Source organism: Ctenopharyngodon idella, chromosome 15 (genome assembly GCF_019924925.1).
Source record: "Ctenopharyngodon idella isolate HZGC_01 chromosome 15, HZGC01, whole genome shotgun sequence".
Lineage (NCBI taxonomy): Eukaryota > Metazoa > Chordata > Actinopteri > Cypriniformes > Xenocyprididae > Ctenopharyngodon > Ctenopharyngodon idella.
In genome coordinates this window covers 25503016-25524763 of record NC_067234.1, presented here as the reverse complement: position 1 = coordinate 25524763, position 21748 = coordinate 25503016, and the positions used below count along the sequence as shown (strand labels likewise).

Sequence of the window (21748 nt, the reverse complement as noted above, 5' to 3'; positions counted from 1 at the left end):
GGCAAATATTGCCCACAAATGACATAACATCAAAAGGTTTGAGGCCATTCAAAATTTTGGGGTCAAAATTTTTTGTTTTGAAAAATACCTTTACATTGTTACAAAAAAATATTTAAAATTTATAATAAATGCTGTTTTTTTTTTTTTTTTACTTTTTATTTATCAAATAATCCTGAAAATTAAAATGGTTTCCATAAAAACTGTTTTTAACATTGATAATAATAATAAGAAAAGTTTTTTGAGCAGCAAATCAGCATATTAGAATGATTTTTTAAGTATCATGTGACACTGCAGACTGGAGCAGGGTGTCCGCGGGTGCTTAAAAAGTCTTAAATATATTTTTCCTAATAAAAGGCCTTAAAAAGTCTTAAAATGTCTTAAATTCAGATTCGATAGGTCTTAAATATTTTTCGTCGCATTACCGCAAAAATTTCTGACAGACCCAATGACTGACTGATCATTGGACAGAAGATTTTTTTTTTCCTCGCGGTAGTTATTGCGTTGCATCATCAGAGAGAATTGAGGTAGCAGGTAGCCGTAATAGGTAAGCGCAAATTTAATGATAAATGGCTCGAGAAAGATGAATTCTCCTAGTGGCTGAGGCCGGTGCCGGTAAATGTCTACTAGGCAAACTGCGCCGTTTGTAGAAAATGTTTTAAACTGGGTACAATGGGCATCAAAGCGGTACGCACACGCAGAGCGTCTAAATGCACCTTTTGCGGTAATGCGACGAAATATATCCGGAATTCCATTTTTTAGGTCTAAAATCATGATGCATGTGAATCATGCAGATCAGTAAGATGTTTTATGTTTTATGTAGGTTATGTTTTATGTCTTCTAATACGTCATCGAATGGAATGGTCCAGGGAAAGCGCGGCGCCATCTGCAGGACAAATCTCAGCCAAGATGTAGGAATATCTGATCAGAGCTGTGCACGGATACCCATTTTTAAATAAATCTGCTGTAGCAGAGCTACTGCAAGTGATTTTCGGTGCTAGAAATCCGTATATCCTTTGCTGAAACAAACTACTGCGTCGTCATGGAGAGCGCAGCTCATGGTTGCTTAGTAACTGCAGAAGCCACCGGAGCGCCCGGGCGCTTTTGGAAAGGCGCTCGATTTACTAAATCGTGCCCACGATTTACTAAAACGTACGCACGATTTACTATTTCATTCCCTCGATTTATAAATCATGTGCATGATTTATGGCTGTGATGTAATTATATAAATAATAGTCTGACGCGATGCAGGCTTGCTGTAGCAATGCTGTGTTTTCATTTTCGATTCACTGTAAATGCTACTTTGTTTGTGACGTTTAAATTTGCATTTGGGAACGCAACATTCGTCATTAGATTCGTTTATAATTCTGTTGTTGTTTACAAAGAGAAGTTTGTGTCACATGATCCTTCAGAAATGCTGATTTGCTGCTCAAGAAACATTCGCTATTTATTATTATCAATGTTAAAATGCAGTTTTTGCTGCTTAACATTTTTGTGGAAACAATGATCCAATTCAAACATTTGTGGTAAGATTTAAAAAAGAGAAAAATTAATACTTTAATTCGTCGTACATTAAAGTGATGAAAAGTGAGTGAAGACATTAAAAATGTTACTGAATATTTCTATTTAATAAATGCTTTAATAAATAATATATTTGATAAATACATGTAATATAATTTCAAATAAATGCTGTTAATTGAACTTTCTATTTTTCAAAGAATTCTGAAAAATAAATGTATTAGCATTTCCACAAAAATATGAAGCAGCACAACTGTTTTCAACATTATATAATAATTAGAAATGTTTCTTGAGCATCAAATAAAATTGTAATGATTTCTGAAGGATCATATGACACTGAAGACCGGAGTAATGATGCTGAAAATTCAGCTTTGATCACAGGAATAAATTACATTTTATAAAATATAGAAAACTTTTTTTTATTTGTAAGAATATTTCACAATGTTGCTGTTTTTACTGTATTTTTGATCAAATAAATGCCGCCCTGGTAAGCAGAAGAGATTTATTTTAAAATCATTAATAATTGTTTCCAAACTTTTTGCAGGTTTAATAATAACAATTCTATTAATACATTTAATATATTATATTATATTAATTATTATCATGATTATTAAATGCTGCTTTTTATTTTTACAGAACAATAGTATGTATTATTACAATATAAGACATATCTTTTAATGTGATAAAATATATATTTAAAAAAAAAAGTGCCGGGGGCGTGGCTAAGGTGCGCGGTCAGATTTTCCTGCTTTTTTATCTCTAGCTGTTCACATGCCTGATATATTATGTATGTATGTATGTATGTATGTATATATGTATGTGTGTGTGTGTGTGTGTTTCCATCGCAGGTTTGGTCTTAAATTTCATGTAAGGTGGTATTAAAAAGGTCTTAAAAAGTCTTAAATTTTACTCCCTGCTGGAGTAATGATGCTAAAAATTTAGCTTTGCCATCACAGGAATACATTACATTTTAAAAAATATATTTTTTCAGAAAACAGTTTTTAAGTAGCCATGTCGATTTTGAATTCTAATAACATTTCACGATATTATAGTTTTTACCTTATTTTTGATCAAATAAATGCAGCCTTTGGTGATCATAAGAAAAACAATTCAAAAAAACTTACTGACTCCAAATGCTTGAACGGTAATGTAGGTGGATGAAGACAGTGATAAAACAAATTATTCTGAATATTAAGGGGTACATTTTTAAACACTTTTTTTAGTTGTTTTTAATTATTTACGTTTTGCCATGTTTTGCCATTTTTCATCATCTTGCATAAGAACATGTCTTGAGATCCTTGCACTCTTTTTTTTATTTTGTTCTATTCTTCCCAGCTGCTTTTAAATGCAAGAACGCATGCTGTATGACTCAAAAACATCACGGAGGTCCTTCAAGCGTGTATTACTCCAATAATGAATTTTATGTAATGGTCAGGGGGCGTGACTAATTCATTTTTTATTACATTTCTTAAACCGACAACCCTTAATATATCACATCACATCTTAAATGCACAGATTACAACAATTGAGGAAAATATCCTCTTTTAAGCCAAAGTGGAAAGCTCCCTGGAGCCTTTGAAACAGTGTTAGGCACCTGGCAGGAAAGTTTAGACCCCCCTTCCCATCTCCTACCTCTTTTTTTCATTCTTCATCTTTCTTTTGGAGAGTTTAGTTTCTCTCTGAGTAATGTTACCCCCTCTTTCCTCTCTTTATTGGTGGGTTGGACATATTGAATAAAGAATCTCTTTTGCTTTCCCTTTTATCGCGCTCACTGTGCTTCTTTCTCACTCGCTGCCTGTTGTTTTGTCTCTCGCTCTCCCTTTGTCCTTCTGTGAGGTCTTGGAGGGGTGTGCAGGAAGGTCTGGAGAGGGTGAGAGAGAACATTAGGGAAAAAGATGAGGACAGGATCCCAGCCCAGGCCAGGCATCTCTTCAGCTGTTTGCACGACATGGGCCCCGAAACCATGGCGACGTCACTATAGATGTGGGGGACTGGGGACGGCTTAGGTCAAACTGAGGAAAAGGGGTGGACAAACCCAGCACTTCTCAATAAGAGTGACATCACTGACGAGGAATTCACTCTTTCTTCCAGATCTTTTGTTATTCTTTGGAGACCCTTCTATCCTTCCTCTGCTGTTTGGAGAGGCTTGATGCATTGGAAAAGCAAAGCCGTCCTGATTCAGGTTCACTTAAAAATGAAAATTCCGTCATCATTTAAACCTGTATGTGTTGCTTGTTTCTGTGGAACACACACAAAAAAAAGATATTTTGAAAAGAGTGTTTTTTGTTAGTCAGTGGGGCACAATGTTATTTTAGACCCCATTAACTTTCATTGTATGGACAAAAAACAGTTGAAGCATTCTTCAGATTAACTTTTGTAGTGTTCCACAGTCATAAAGGTTTGGAACAAAGACTGAATTCTCATTGTTGGGTGAACTATCCCTTTAAGAAGACTTGGAAAGCGAAATTCCCATCTGCCCTAGTGACTGCTTACATGGGTTAGTTTAGGCCCATAAAGAAACGTCTGGAATTGGAGCGTCCCTCCAGCCTGACAGACTATAAAATACCGGTTCAAACAGCATAAAGAGATTTGAATGGAAACTCTTTCCGAATTTCCAATCCCCATCTTTCTTCTTCCTCTTTACTGTTCATGATTACATAAGCACATGCAACACCCCGTCCTTTCTGTTTTAAAATAAAAACACATTACGTCATTAGCAGCTGCCCCACAATATTTTCAGGGTCTGCCAGTTGCTGTGGTGATGTGTCTTATGTCATATGCCTGCACTGGCCCCCTCCCAAACATTCATGTAGTTATTAACATAATGGTGCACACTGACACCAACAGGACCCAGGTGTCCCCTGTTTTAATTTGCCCATCTCTGCAGTCAACACTTCATCTTGTAGTGGGTGCTTCATGTTGAAACAATGACCCATGTGCTCCTGTGGGACTCATACGTGGAGGCTGCAATCAACCGCCCTTTGATGGGCGGACAGGAAAATACGAGTCACTGAGGAAGAGAGATGGCTAGTTTTTTTTATTCCCCCCACCTCCCCAACTCATTCTTTCTCTTGCTCTTGTTTCCCCCCCCTTCCCCCCTAACACCAAAGCCAGGAAACATCTGTAACCTCGTCTACGGGCAGGGTTGTATGTTCACGAAATCTCTAAGGCCGCTGTTGGAGTCTTTGGAGGGAGGCAATCAGGAAGCTTGTCAAAATTTGCTCGCACTGAGATACGGTGTAGAGACGTTTCTTGGACAAGCCTGTACGGTGTATCTTCTGAAAGATTCTCCATGTGTCCCGGCAGCTGGTCTCATTTGTCACGTGGTACGCAGCAGTTTAATTGGTTATTGAGCCTGCTGTGGTCATTTCTATGGGTTCAGAGACCAATCTGAATGTTGTCAATCAATGGCTCAATCCATCTTGCAGCTTTGGTGTTGTGGGACTTGTGATCAGCATTTGTGATCTACATGACAGTGCACTATTCTCCCAATGGACAAGCTCTGGGCATCTGGTTTGGGAAGCATCTACTGCTTTAAATTAATTTTTTTTTATTTTCTTTTTTTGACTAGTTTATGAAATATCATCTAACACTTTAAGCCTGATTGATTTTTAATCACTTTTTTTATAATTTTGAGAAACAACAAATACCTCTATAAAATTGATTATTTATTATTATTATATTTTTATAATTTTGGAAACAAGAAATGCTATACGCAAACTTAAAGGGTTAGTTCACACAAAAATGAAATTTCTGTCATTAATTACTTACCCTCATGTCGTTCCACACCCGTAAGACCTTCGTTCATCTTCGTAACATAAATTATGATATTTTGATAAAATCCGAGAGGGGAAAGACGGATTTGTTGAATAAAGTTATTTTTGTTTTGTTTTTGTGCACAAAAAGTATTCTCATCGCTTCATAACATTAAGGTTGAACCACTGCAGCCACGTTGACTATTTTAACGATGTTTTTACTAGTTTTCCGGACCTCGAATGTGGTAATTTCATTGCTTTCAATGGACAAAAAAAACCAAACTTGGATTTCATTAAAATATCTTAATTTATCATCCGGGTTTGGAAGGACATGAGGGTGAGTAATTAATGACCGAAATTTCATTTTTGGGTGAACTAACCCTTTTAAAAAAGCACCTTATTGGGGGGATTGGTTATGGCGTCATTTTCAAAAGTACCTATCATTCTGACAGCAATTTGCGGCAACACTGACTCTCCATCCGTGGCAGCAGCAGCAGCGCTCTGAGGAGAGATTAGAGGGCGTTCACACAGGACGCTTTCTCCTTTTGAAACAGCTAGACAGAGCTGGAACAGGGCGATGTCTTGTGACACGTTTCTGCTAGACTATTTTTAACCTGAAACACCTTAAAAATGATGTCTGGCTAAGGACGTCTGTACATAGACCAACAAAATAATGCAGATCTATACTCTTCTTTCCACCTTCCATAAGTACTATAGTAAGATTTATCTGTCTAGTGCTTGAGTAAACAAACTGATCAAAATATCCATCCATGTAGATAATTGGCAGGATCTAGGCATTACCTCATATTGCTGCACTAGTATTTACAAGGTTTAATTGCCTCTTTTTTAATGAGCTAATGTTACATTCCATACAGTGCATGTTCATGTTTTGTACATGCTCATGTGGTTTTGTTTAGTGGCCCTTATAGACTTACATTGTCTGTTGCTGCAAGTCATGATGGAGTTATTCTTTAGAACAGTCTTCCAGACACTCCATCACTCACGCAACTACAGAAAACAGGCCCTCAACCCCTCCTCTGTTTTACATGCTTTTGGGAAAAAAGGATTGGGAATCCTTGTGAAGAAAGATTGGATAGCCTGTGCAATAATAATAATAATAATAATAATAATAATAACAATAATAATGTTCTCAATAGCTAAATCACCAAAGAGGAGCTCCATCTAGCAACAAGAACAAGAAATGAATGACTCATCATCTTAACAACTGTATAAAAACTATTTAGTACAAGAGTGAACAGAGCCAAGTAGGCATTCCCTAGGCAACTATATAAAACACCTCCGCACTGCCCAGTACCTTTTCTTAGTTGTAACTCTTGGTCTGTATGGAAGCTGATTGTGTTTCCTTAAATGCTACTAGCACAAAGCTCACACTTATTCTAAAATCAAATGGTGATTAATAGGTCTATGAGATAGTCTCTGGCCTCTGTGTCTATATGGATGGAGACCAAACCCTTAATTTCAGAAGCAGCACAGTGACTCACAGGGCCTGTATTTGAATCTAAATTTTAAACTACCGCCTGCGCGACTGGCATTCGTTCACTATGTACTTGGGCTGTGCGGGAAAAATATATTTCTATTTCATGATATTATCCTTTTTATATTATCCTTTTCATAATATTCATTATATATACAGTATATTTTACTTTTTATTTTACTAAATTAACAGAAGAATTAAAAAAAAAATGTATGTAATGTAATAAAATATTATTTGTAATATTATTAATTATAATTAGAAGCCAGAACAATCAACATTAATATTTTGAATGTTTTTGAAAGTCTCTTAAGCTCACCAATGCTGCATTTATTTGATCAAAATTATGCAAAAACAGAAATATTGCACTAATATAAATGTTTTCTTTTTGAATATATTTTAAGATATAATTAATTCCTGTGATGGCAAAGCTGAATTTTCAGCATCATTATTGCAGTCTTTAGTCACATGATCGTTCATAAATTAAACTAATATGCTGATTTGGTGCTCAAGAAACATTTCTTATTATTATGTTGCTATATTATTTTCTGATGAAAATGTTTGTACTACTTAATATTTATTATGTGGATAATTTTTTTTTTTTTAATAGAAAGTTTAAAAGAACCATTTATTTGTATCAATGTAAAAGTCTTTACTGTCACTTTGATCAATGTAATGCATCCTTGCTGAAAAAAATCATTTCTTTAAAAAAAAAAAATCAAACTTTTGAATGGTAGTATATGTATATATGCTCCAGTCCAGTTTTTGTTTGATCCATTCTCTCTTATTTAATAAGTAAATGTTGGTTAATTTTAAATCGTCAACCAAATAATATAAGATATATTGTGTATACTGTACATATAGTATTGCCCAGCCCTATGTGCTGTGTCTTAATGAAGAGGCAGAGAGCTGCTGAGGGGGGTGTTTATGTGTTTGGATGGGTGGTAAAGCAAACTGCCCATCACTTTCAATGAGCTTCATGGGCAGAAACTTAAACGTGTGTCAGAAAGTGTCCCTTCCGTTTGCAAGAGGGAAGAAGATCCTCAGTGACCTCTTTCTAAACCCCCCACCCCTTTCCCATATCCCGCTGAGTATCTCACAACAGACACATCACAACCTCTTCAGGAACTCTTCATCCAGACAGTCAACACATCACATAAGCTTTCTGCTTGTATGCTATAACCTCGCCTGTGCAGCTATTTGGTATTTAACATGTTGAGATCATTTAATGGTCATTGTGTGTGTACACGCTATATATATACACCATAAACATAAGTAATGTTTCAGAACTAGTCCTCCATCTCTGACAGTTGTTTGACTGGTGTTGTCCACACCCAACCCCCCTCGTCTCCCTGCCAAAACAATGGTGATCTCTGCTCTAATAATCTACCACCCCGATTGGTCCGTCACAGATTACTCTTGGGCCGCCAGCTGTCGGGAGCTCAGCAAAGCTTTTTTTCCGTTTCTTTTTTGTAAGATCCCATCCATGATCCTGAGATTCCTCAATTTGAGCGTATTAACACGGCTTCATATAGCTAGTCTGGGACCGAACCCAATTATTTTCATGCTAGTAAACAATAGAAGGTTAAAGGAAACCGGAAAACCCTACTGCGCCGTGCCGATAAGGGCCGATTCGCTTCCCAGCCTCTCGGGAGCCAAGAGATCCTGGCTTCGGATCAGTCTGCTTGCGTTTTTTTCCCTCTTGCCTTCTACTTTAGGCTTTTGTTTTTATTTCTGAGTCTGAATGGCAATGTTTGACTGCCTCACTTATGGTGCAGTGTGATTTTGTGTGGGTTTTGTAGGATAAATATCCCAAAAGCACGCTTTCAGGCAAAATGTTATAGTCTAGAAGGATTAGTAACCAATCAGAGAACCGCAGTCGGCTAATTCCTTTAGAGTCTGCACCGAAACATAGTTAAACAATGGTGATTGTATGTGTGTGCATGCACTGAACCTCCCTATGTTTTGCAGGAGAGATGGTGGAATTGGAGTTGAAACGCCGATATTGTATCAGAATTAATTGAAAGTGGAGACTTTGGGGCGTCTAATGGAAGGCTTTCTGTGAATAGGCTGCCAAAAATAGTAGCATTGCCAGGCGACTGTTATTGCAGCTGCTCCCATAACTTCAGTCTGCATGTACATAGATCCATGGTATTTACATGGGCAGATGCTCTAATGCTGCTTGTTTGCCTCCTAACACAATGTCTGTAGTCTCTAGTGTAATGTGATTGATAGCCCAATGACTGACGGATTCACTCTATGATAACACATACTACTCTGATACGCTGTATGTGCCTGTCATACAAACAGTGCACTATAATATTATATGATTTAGTTGAGTAAAAACAGAAAGCAAGTCTTCTATTATCAGCCATTTGTGATTTTGTCAGCTGATGATATTTTATGTTGCTTCTATGTAAGGAAAAAAGTATTCCATCGCAGTTTCGGTTCCAAACACCATCAATCGCAAGAACATGTTGTATGGCCTCGGTCTTACACCAGCAGCAGTAAAACAACTTTGGGTTACTGCAGAAATGGGTTTATATGTAAGCAATAAGGTACGAGGGGCTTTGCTGTATCGTGAATAAGTCACGGCTGAAGGGAGTTGTTAGGCACAACACAAAAGCGGAGTGCCTGCAACCCCTTCAGCCGTGACTTATTCACGATACAGCACTAGCCTCGAGTACCTTATTGCTTTTATAAAACGGTTACAACACAATACAAATATTAAAGTCAGAAATATGTATCAATGCAACTTTCTTTTTCTAAAAGCCTTCCATCCACCGGAAAAAAGAAGTCCCTGTCCGTGAACAGCAACAGAAGTTACATTATTATGCCATTAGATGGTGGCAAAGACTGTCTTTATGAGTGTGTCAGTCAGTAGCAAAGACTTTTATATTGAAAAGATTGAATTGTTGTGGAAACGGAACAAGACGCAACTGACAAATGCTTTGACTAGCACTGTCAGTCACGGGAAAACCCCTTAAATGTTAAAAGGACAGGATAATACATCGGACATTTAGACAGATTTTTTATTACATAGGACATAGGACATAGGACTGACCTGAAGGAAAATGCTAAATCTGAATACAGGTAATAAACTCGATCTTTTTCTCACAACACTCTTCTACATAATACAGTAAGCTTCAATGAACAATATCAATTGAGAACATACAGTTTACGTTGCTAAGGGTGTTGTGTAGTGATACACAGAATCGTTTGGTGAAGCGGTCATAGCCGTGTTTTATCGTGAATAAAACACAGCTATTGACCAATCAGAATCAAGGACAGGAACTAACCGTTTTATATATATATATATATATATATATATATATATATATATATATATATATAATTCTATTGAGGTGATTTTATTATATTTTATTTGATGACATGGCAGTCATCTTGGACTTGCTACGCACTGACATTACTAATTTAATCTGTAAGAGAAAGCATTCGAGAATAAGTATTTTTTGGCTGGTCATGTGATCTTAATATGGCTGCCCCCATGAGGCAATCTGAATGAATGTTTCCTTTAAAAAAAAAATCATTTTAAAAACAATTATTCATTTATTCACATTTTAATGAGGAAAAACATGCTCCTTTGGCCCTCACCTCATCACAGCACTGCGGTTTTATTAATCATTTTACAGCACACTTTGGACAACATCTGTAAATCACAGTGAGGTTAAACTGGAGTTCTCTTTGTGTGTGTCCTTTAGGAACAACAGAGCGTGTCTGCTTGATCCAGGGCACTGTAGAGGCGCTGAATAGCGTCCATGACTTCATCGCGGAGAAGGTGCGGGAGATGCCGCAGAGCGCTCAGAAAACAGAGCCAGTTAGTATACTTCAGCCACAGACCACAGTCAACCCTGACCGTGTCAAACAGGTGAGGCTTCACTTCCTTTAACTCACCCCATTTCCTGTTTCTTTCCATTTCCAGTTTCCTCTCTATCCTTGCAGAATTGCAGTGAACTTTCTTTTTATTTATTCTATATTTAAATCCGATTTTTTTCGCACTTCTTTTTTGATCTGATTCTCATTTGATAAGCTATAATAGAAAGCACAAGCAAACAGACCCATGAACATAGCCACAGAATGAAATGAAGTGTGAGGAGGGACATTTTGACTATATCATCCCTTCTAATAAACTGTTAACTCAGTCAAACAGGCCCCACTTGGTTTGGCCTTTGCATTATACAAGCAAACAAACTCTCGAAGATTCTGAGTGTGTTCCAATTAGACAAGTCATTGATTGTGTACCGGCTATCTGTTTAGGAGATTATCGCCACCGGTCACTCCATTATTATGGTCCATTGATCTGCTGGGCTCCTGCATTGTTGTCATCCACATCAATGATTCTTCTCCTTTATTTATCATTTGCTTAATTAAATCACCCTTAGGACAAAGAGAGAGAGTTGGCTGTCTTCATGAATAATTTACGACATGCTACCCTTTTCAGTTCTTAATTTTTAGTTAAGCCTGTCCATTAAGGAAGTTTCTTCTTTGTGCTTATTGAGCAGTTTCTGTGAAGACAGCACCATAACCTGAATTCCTAGAACATAAGTCCAAGACGCTTACCCCTGCAGAGTTACCGACCTAATTATTTATGCATGTAATTATAGGGCTTATCAGCGAAGCAACACATCTCACTTTAGTGCACGCTATTGTCTCTGCTGGGACAGCATCACTGCATTCTGCTGCACTCTGCAATATGACAAGCTATATTTGTATGATATATACATAGAGGGATGCAGAGAGATTAGATTGTGGTGATATATTAAAAATGTGCAATATGAGAATGTACAGTTGAGCCATAACTAACTGTCCTTGAAAAAGTTGATCAAACTGATAGGCACTGATACTTCAACATATGTTTAAATTAATTTTTTCAGATATATAATTAAATATGTTATAATGAAATATATAAATATATATATATATATATATATATATATATATATATAAGTTGTCCTAAGAAGAAGGTTTTAGGACAACTTTGATGAAAGATTTTGATCCAGTTCAAATGTTGACTACTATATATTACTCATATATAGTATATTATAATATATACCATATATTAATCATATGTTTATTTTTTTAATTTTACAATTACATGTATTCAGTTGTATAATGAAATATCATAACAAATTATGTTTATTTCGAAAATTATATATATATATATAGTCAATATATATATATATATATATATTAGGGTTGTAACAGTACATATATTCGTCCTGAACCATACGGTACGGACGTAACGGTTCGGTTCATGCGGTTAGACAATGAATAGTCAGTCACAGGCGAGCCACACTTCAATTCAGAAGGGGGCGCATGCGGTAATGTAACAATGTTTGCTAACCGCCACAACAGGAAAACGCACAGAAGAAGAAGAACAGACGATCTAGATATGCGTATAATCTCTCAACCAGTGTTTCAAACGTGGAAAGACATCAATAAAACAGAGAATAATATAAAACTTGAGAATAATATCTCACGTAGCATTACATTTACCTCAGGCAAGTCACTAACTGTCCACAGCATGATAGTTCACTAGAGAAATGAACTCTAGAGGGGAGCATTGCACTAAATATATGCACTATATTAGATTAATAATTTCTATCTTATAATTTCATTATATGTACTTTACCTGTTAGTAATTTCTTAATTATTTAATGTTTAAATAAATTTGTCATGAAAACAAGTTATGACAGTAACTGTGTAAATGATTATATTTCAAAAATAAATTGGAGTAATAATTTTATAATTAGATTTAGAAGTTAATGCAAAACCTGCCTTATGTGCAATTAACATTTTTTATTTGAGTGTTGATTATATTTAAAAATAAATAGCAACTGAATTTAATAGTTTGGACTAATTGTAACCTTTAATATTATAGTAATTTGCAAGACAAGGCTCCGTGTATATAATTTACAGCATTAGCTGAGATAGATTTTTTTTTTTATCCTTAAGAAAATGTTAATTATAGTTAAATTTATTTAAAGAGAGAGACATAATTTGTTCAATAAACCACAGTTTAATAAAAAAAAAAGAAGAAAAAAGAAGCAATTTTATGTTTAGCTTTCTCCCCCCTGCTATACCGAACCGTGACTTCAATACCGAGGTATGAACCGAACCGTCATGTTTTTGTACCGTTACACCCCTAATATATGTGTGTCTGTAATTCATTAAATTTTGTATATTTTTATGTCAGTATTTTGTTTCATTTGGTACCTCACTTTTTGCTAGTCAGAATTTTGCCAGTGTCAGTCCGGTTTTGGCCACAGTGAGTTGTGATTGAGGTCATATGATCTTGCATTGCCTTTGCGTTCTTTTCCAATTGTCACCACACGTGCGGCTGTCGTGGCATGTATCTCATTGCAGTACACACTGATTAAGAGATAGAGGGCAAGAATTAAAGTCATATTAACCGACAGCTGCTGATTTCGGCTCAGGAACGTCAACCGCTGAGCAACCAAATGATCAGGGCAGGAGCGCGGCTGACACCTAACTTAATCCACCCGCCCTTCCACACACACCCATCGGCACAGGAAATCAATCTGATCATCTAGATGGCTCATTGTTATGGACGCCTCATTGTTTCAGACAGAGTTTAACTAAACTCAAATGTTGAATGTCAGTGGCTTCCTCTTGTCAGCACAGGTTTCCTCTGCCTGCTTCCCACATCCTGTTTTTTCCTATCTACAAAGGAAATGGATCATTAATGCACAGGAATGCGAGAGTCCCTAATGTTGTCCATAGGTAGACACAGTGAATTGCAGTTGGGCATTTTTGTCTCTGAAGAACTGGCAGATACTATATATATATATATGCGAGCAAAACGATGCACTTACTGCATACCCAAACAAATCAATCTCATTGTAATTTATTCAACTGAAAATCCATAGTACTGCATATGGCAATTACAATAATTGCTAAGCAATAAAGAGAAAAGAAACGCATATTCTGGACTTTCATTAAAGATCAGCTACGAAATTACTTTTGAAGCTTATTCACATAGTATTTATGAATATTATGATTTGGTGCTGGAACACTATCAACAGTTCCTCCTGCTTCGCTTATGACTTTGAAAAGTGGAACAATTTCTCTGTAATCTCGATTTCTACATCAAAGAGAAAAGAATGATTTTCTCCATGCATCACTGGCCTTTTCCATAATAACCCACAGATTTACTTCTATTATATTGATCAGTGGGATTGCCTTAAGTGGCTGTGCTGTTTCAAACCATCCTTTCCCTTCACGACACCACCAAAGCCAGCCTATTTAATTATCCTGCATCGTGAATCTAATAAAAGTTCTCATTGGAGCACTACGCCACACACACACATAGACAGCCAAGCGAAACACTGCTGTGTTCCCTGCTCATCTCCTAAATTAAAAGCGACATCAGGAAAATTGCTATAACGTCTAAAATTGAAAACACAAAAAAAACCCCTCTCTCTCTCACCCGATAGCCCAACCTTCCCTCCCCTCCCTGCTCCGGTCTCTGGAGGGATGGTGACTGGCTAAAATATTTTATGCCTTTTTTAACCTTCAAATCCATCAGCCGGCCAGGAAAAAGGTCACTGTCTCTCCACGGAGTATCGATCTCATTTCCAGAAGAGCCAAAGGAGAGGGAGAGTCTTACACAACATTGGTTGTTGGACAAGGAAGTACATCCTCTAATGCTGGGCTCAAATCTCTTTTGGGTGAAAGAAAGGACAGATGCCGTCTGTGTTGTGTGTCTTTAGTATTTGCAGACTGGCAGTTTTGTTTGTTTAAACAGTCACAGCGTGTTTGAGGAAAGCATGTGTAGATCTTACGCATACTATCTTACGATTTTTACAGGGTTCTCACAGTCATAAAATATATGGAAATATTGTGGTTTCCAGGTCTTGTTTGTTTTTTTTCATTTATATAAAATAAAATATTTAATTGGCTAAAAAATACCAAGCCAAATATACATTAACTAAAATGATAAAATAACTTAAGACCCGTTCACACCAAGAACGATAACTATAAAAATATAGTTCTAAAAATCGTTCTAAGTATAAAAGAATAGCACACCATTGACAGCAAGATAATTAACACTTTCAGATGCCCAGAAAAGTACTAAAGACATATTTAAAACAGTTCATGTGACTACAAATAACAGCTTTATTCAACAATATCTAGTGATGGGCGATTTCATGAAACACTGCTTCATGAAGCTTCAAAGCTTTACGAATCTTTTGTTTCGAATCAGTGGTTCGGAGCGTGTATCAAACTGCCAAAGTCACATGATTTCAGTAAATGAAGCTTCGTTACGTCATAAGTGTTTGGAAAGTTTTGAAATTTCAATGGTTCACGTGACTTTGGTAGTTTGATACACGCTCCGAACCACTGATTCGAAACAAAAGATTTGTAAAGCTTTGAAGCTTCATGAAGCAGTGTTTTGAAATCGTCCATCACTACATATTGTTGAATAAAGTCGTTATTTTGTTTTTTTTGGTGCACAAAAAGTATTCTCGTCGCTTCATAACATTAAGGTTGAACCACTGTATGAACTGTTTTAAATATGTCTTTAGTAGCTTTCTGAGCATCTGAAAGTGTAAATTAACTTGCTGGCAATGGAGGCCTCACTGAGCCGTCGGATTTTATCAGAAATATCTTAATTTGTGTTCCGAAGATGAACGAAGATCTTATGGGTGTGGAACGACATGAGGGTGAGTAATTAATGACAGAAATTTCATTTTTGGGTGAACTAACCCTTTAAGGGCTCACGCATTCAAAATGGCTGACGACATTGCGGAGAAGTTAATTGCCAAGGTCCAGAAAAAGCCACCACTGTTTGACAAGTCAAACCCCCTTTTCAAGGATACATTAAAGAAAATGGATATATAAATATATAAATGGTGAGAAGTATTAATGATTTTGCTAGGCTAGCAAACAGTGTAACATAAAATTACCTCAGGTATCAAGCGCTAGTTTCGAAAAAAATTGTCTTGCTTCCTTTGAAGTTGCAGTGAAAAAGACTAGGCGTTGTTTTTATTCCACTATATTGACTTCGTCAGCTAAATTCACTGTTAGATTAGATCGATTACACTAGCTATTCACTCGAAACATAGCATGCTGAGGACATCTGCTGGTTAAATACAACAAGAACAGCAAAAACATGTTGTACACAATTTAAAACCGTAGCACGTGAGAATAAACAGACCATTATCATTCGTTGGTATTGTTATCTTTATAGTTATCATTCTTGGTGTCAAGGGCCTTTAGTCAGTTGTTTGTGATCGAACAATTTCAAAACATTATTTTATAACCAGAAATGCTAAAAAGTCATAAAAATACTGTTGTCAATCTACAGTATTAGCAACATAAAGCTCTGAAATCACATGTCCGATGGGTGAAACAAGAGGATATTTATAAGTCAGAATGTTGAGCATTATTATCAGGGATTATATTGGCTATTCCAGAAGAATTGACATGTCTATATCAAGTCTCACAGCAAGTGTCACACCTACCTTAAAAGCAGGTCGTCCTATTGATATTGGACTGTGGTGATCTTGTATTGTCTATGTGTGAGAGGATGTTCTCTATCCGAAGCTCGCACATCTCTAATCCTGAGCCAGACCCCTGGAGATATGAGTTGTAACATTCTTTGATGGATGCAGGACTTGAGCTGTCCGGAATGGCAGAAAAATCAATAATAAATTAGATCTTTATTAAATATGCATTTGTAAGGCGCATACTTCATTTGGTGTTGCTCTGCGTTTGAGTTCTGAAGAGAGCTGTGATGTTTCTGTGTCAAGGCTAGATCATAATGTTGAGATGGATATTTTCTGATGCAAGTTTATTTTATGTAGATATCCATATTTAAATATCTTCAATCATGCAACCAAATTCTGTCATCATTTACTCGCACTTCATTCCTCTATGACTTTCTTTTTGCTGTGGAACACAAAAGTTATTCTGGAGAATGTGTTTTTTTTCCCCCCATAAAATTTTAAGTTAATGGGATCCAATGTTGTTTATTACCTCAGTGACAAAAAAGCACTGAGACATACTTCATTCATGTTACAGAGAAGAAAGTGTCACATAGGTTTGAAAAATTTGATGTACATGATGACAGTAGTTTCGTATTTTTATTCTCAGTATTCTCCATTTAAATAAGATTTCAGAATGTTTGTCTCATTGTAGATGTTTATGCAAATGAATGTAAATCTGAGACTTTTAAATATTAATATTTATTGTTGAAGAGAGCAGCGCACTGGATTTTGGGGAGGCTGAGGACTTTATTTTAGTTTACTATGAGCTTGGCCATTACAGGACAGACTGTTATTTATTTATGCAGTCTAAAGAGCTGAGGGTTAAAATTGCTTGTTTGTATATGAATGAACCTGGTATCTTTCGGTCATAAATACATGTTAATTGCTTTGATATGTCTCCAAATATATCCTTTTTTAGCATCATCATGTCTAAAAGTAGAAAAACAAGAAATTTAATACAGGTTAAATGCATTCCTTGGCACTACAAACTCATTGAGAAGCTCAAATGGCACAATCCCTTGCCCGTTGCATTTTGCTCTTGTGCTGAAAATATAAAACGACTTTCTGCGCCTGAACCTGACAGAAAGAATTATAGGGAGTGAAAATTGAGAGTGTGACCACTCATACAGGACCCTCGCTAGCAAACAACAACCTCTCACGACAGTCATAAGACCAAGGTGAGAAGGAGGAGGAGGAGGACAGGCTGTTATTTTTAACTCGTATGGAGTCTTTTTTTTTCTTTGTCAATGCCAACAGCCAGAGCACACAGGCAGATGCTGTACAGAGATGGGCGGCTAAGCCCGGGATCAGGAGACAGGCGATTAACCCAAAGGCAAGCGCTTAAGACTTCAAAGTGCAAACAGCTACGGCTCTAGAGTCAGGCACTGTTCCGGGGACAGAGGTTGGGAGGGGGGGAACAGTTGCTGTGTGCCCGAGTCGGGTGGGTTGCACCAGGGGTCATTGTTTGAGACCCCTTGCCACCTTCAGGACTGTGTACATTTTGCTGGCACATCAGTAGAAAGTAGGGCTCCACGATATATCGAAATAAAATCGAAATCGCTATATGGCTTAAGGTGATGATACATGGGGCAACTTTTTGAGCAATGTTGCTGGGCAATGTTGCCAAGCGATGTTGCTTGGGCACTTTCCCATTGAGAATGGGCAACCAATTTCGATCTAAAGTATCCAGAGAGAAATTTGTTGCCCATTCTCAATGAGAAAGTGCCCAAGCAACATCGCTTGGCAACATTGCTCAAAAATTTGCCCCGTGAATCATCACCTTCAGTGTGATTGTCAGACCGCACAGACTGCAATTTAATTAAATAAATATATGCTCTACCGGATCCAGAGTGGCACTGTTCATCCACATCCCATGATGCAGTGCTTCACCGGTCCACGAGCTGCCCGCGTGCAAAAGTTCAGAATTTCACTTTGAAACCGGCAGCGCATACATCCATTTTCCAGAAACCTGTCAAAATAAAAGCTTGATGGTTTTATGTTTGAAAATGCAGAAATTAAGACATAAATATTAATATTGTAATTTTACAGTTGTACTATAAAATAAAACTATTTTTAATAAATACTCGATTTTCTTATTTTATAGTACAACAGTTACAATATTACAATATATTTCTTTTTTAATGTTATTTAATAAGAATCATAATAAAAGTCACAATTATTAATATTTTTATTAAATACTTTATTTCTTATTTTACAGTACAACAGTTACAATATCACAATCTCTTTCTTATTTTGTTTAATATATTATTTAATTATAATCACAGTAAAAATGACTCATTATTATTATTTTATACTGAATTGTTCAAAAATAGTGGGAATGTGCCCAATGCAAACTCAAGTGGAGAGATATTTTATTAAAGCTGTTCCCTTTATGGTTACTGAAAGAGGTTTGCATTATTTCTTGTAAATAATAAAACCCAAGTGTGAACACCCAAATTAAAAAATAAAATAAAATAAAATAAAAAGTCTAAACTAAAAAGTCTTCAGAAATAAAAAAAAATCATTTTCCAATCATTTTTATTTTGCATTTCTTCATATCGCAATATATATAGCAGAAAAAGTAAATATCATAGTGTTAGTTTTTTCCAGTATTGTGCAGCCCTAGTTGAAAGAGTTTAGAGGAAGTTTGAACTGCTTTTTTCAGTGGCAGAACGTTTTTTTAATGTGCAGCCGGATACGAAGACTCCTGGGGCCTCATCTGCCCGTTCAGCAAAAACCCACACAGAACGAGACTGTATCCTTTGATTAATTTGTTCTAGTCTCAGATGCTGCTCTCATTATTTTATTGTATTTTTTTTTTGTAGCAGCAACAGAACAAAGTAACACAGTCTGCATAAGGAGTACATACATGTCCTTCATGGCTGACCAATCTTTCATTGCCCATTACCCACAACCCCCTGCAGCATCCTCCCGACAATTCATCAAAGGCTTCTAGTCCCAGATGACTGGTGGCGCAGCAGCAGCAGGCGTCTCTCTCTCTCTCTCTCTCTCTCTCTCTCTCTCTCTCTCTCTCTCTCTCTCTCTCTCTCTCTGTCTTGCACTCTTTATTTCTCCATCTCAGCCTCCTCTTCCGTTCACTCTTTTATAGATAGATGGAGCGGGCTCTAGCTCAGCACTTGGATGCATTCAGTGAAATTAACCTGCATATGTGTCGACGCTGCTTGATTCCTACCCAACAAGCTCAATTCTATCAGCACTTCTCCTGCCAAATGCCATCATTTGCTATCATAGCAAATGATGGCATCATAAAGAAAGAGGCGGAGAGGAAGAGGAAGGAGCTGGATGTGCTAAAAGTAGCAACAAATGCCACTTAATTATGCTAATAGTTATTTTGAAAAGAATCTATCATCTGTGTGATATTTAGTGTACACGTAAGAGTGTTGGTAATAATATTTTTTGAATAGATAGGTATATCAATTGGATAAAGTAATTAAACATTTATTTTAAGATACATTTTCTTTGAATTTAAGCATTTTGTGTGTATCTCATTTGCTAAGACTGTTTTTTTAAATAAAACAATTAACACTTTTATTCAGCAAGGTCAGTATTATGACATTTATAATGTTACAAAAGAGTTAGAATTCAATTTACCATCACATTTTAAAATGTAATAAAATAGAAAATATTTCACAGTATTTTTAGTGAGCATAAGAGACTTTCAAAAACATTTAAAAAAAAAAAAAAAAAAACTTTTAAACAGAGTGTATATACAGTCGAACCAAAACCTATCCAGACACCTTGAACATTTCATTCATTAATACAGTGTATTCACTATAGTAAAAAAAAAAAAATGGTAATAAAATATGACAAGATCTCAGAGTTATACTGTGTCAGAAAAAATTAATCTTAATTATGTCAGATAACACTTAAGCAAAATATGGTCAGGTCAAAGTGTCTGAATAATTTTTGGTTCCAAATTTTTTTACTGGTAGTCCACTGTATGAAGAATTTTTGGGTGTAATATGTCACAGTTTACTTTATTTTGCTATTCTCACTTACATAAATGAACTATAGTGTCCTGCACCCACTCATAAAAAAATATAAAAAATTATATCTAGTGTCTGAATAATTTTTGGTTTGACTGTATATAAGCATTATTATCAATCTTTTTATTCAATATTTATTAATTAATATTAATGAATAGTATACATACAGTGTACTTATTTAATAAAACTTTTAATATGTAAACATTTGGAGTCAAGATCTGGAGTTTGGAGGTGAAATTATTAATAGTGAAATTTTTTGAAGACCACACACTGTAAAAAAAAAAAATTCATGATTTGTTATCACAACATTTTTTCTTTTGTCAAATCAACTTCAATTCATCTTCATTGTATTAACTCACATTTTTAATTTCAATGAACTCAAAATTTTAACCAGATAACTTACTTTTTTAAGTTAAACCAACGATTCGTTTTTACAGCGCATGAATTCAAAATCCAATTTAAGCCTGGCAAAAAGTTTTAGGATTTTGAAAAGTGACAAAAGAAACATTTCAGATTCAGATTTTTATGTGAACTCTTTTATACAAAAGATCACAATTTTAATAGATAATTTAGAAAAAAATGATGTTTTCTCACTTTTGGACTTCACTGTATATGTAGTGATCAATCACAGTTGACAAAAACAATCCGCTTTCCAATGCATTAAACGATAAACGTGAATATAATTAATTTGCTCAAAATGTTCCCTATACAAGGTTCTGTTTATTCTAGCAAGAAAAGGTGAATGTAGGAGTCCATGAAATTTCCTGTCGGCAGTTTTTCATTTCTATGCTAATTCAGTTGAGCTGAATGAGAGTTGGAGCTACAGTGGCAAGGCTAAACAGCCTCTGTAAAGACATGTCTGTGGGCAGCGAGCTTCAGCAGACCTTGAGGCAAAGAGTGAAAAGAACGAAGAGACTCACAAAAGAAACAAACGTAAAGGCTGAGCCGATCACCACCCCTCCCCAACCTCTCTCTCTTTCTCCTTTCCTCTAGTCTCTCCTTCGCTTTGTTCGTATATACACACACATACAAAAACACGCCCCCACATACACACATCTTTCTTCACTCACATCTACCCGCTCCTCTCGTCTCCCCTTTTTACAATTTTCATCTCTCTATCTGTCATTTTGACAGTGCAGATATTCTGAATCCAGCATTGTCAAAGCGCTCTCGGAGGGCTGGAGCTTTTCATTATACAGAGTAATTAACTGTCAAAGCGAACACCACACCGCATATTTTGTTTTCTCACAATGCTACAGTGCGTAGATATATCCGGCAATGATCAAAGAGATCAAGCGCTAATTTGTCGGTTCAATTAATAAGTGAATATGTCAAGTTATACAAATGAAATGCAGAAAGTGCGTGATGTTTTCTTACAGAATTGTTTGTGGTGTATGAGCATATGCGCTGTTATGGCACAAGAAGCTGGTGGTTTTAAGTGAATGG

The 21748-nt window shown here is 36.1% G+C and overlaps 1 protein-coding gene across 2 annotated transcripts in view; it reads left to right on the top strand.

Moving 5' to 3' along the window:
* The window catches only part of nova2 (NOVA alternative splicing regulator 2), a 65546-nt gene that overhangs the window by 28112 nt on the left and 15686 nt on the right, over positions 1–21748 (top strand). For both annotated transcript variants that reach the window (XM_051863046.1, XM_051863047.1), the window contains one exon: positions 10485–10651. In XM_051863046.1, the coding sequence (XP_051719006.1) occupies positions 10485–10651 (167 nt within the window). The remainder of the gene's footprint in view (positions 1–10484; positions 10652–21748) is intronic.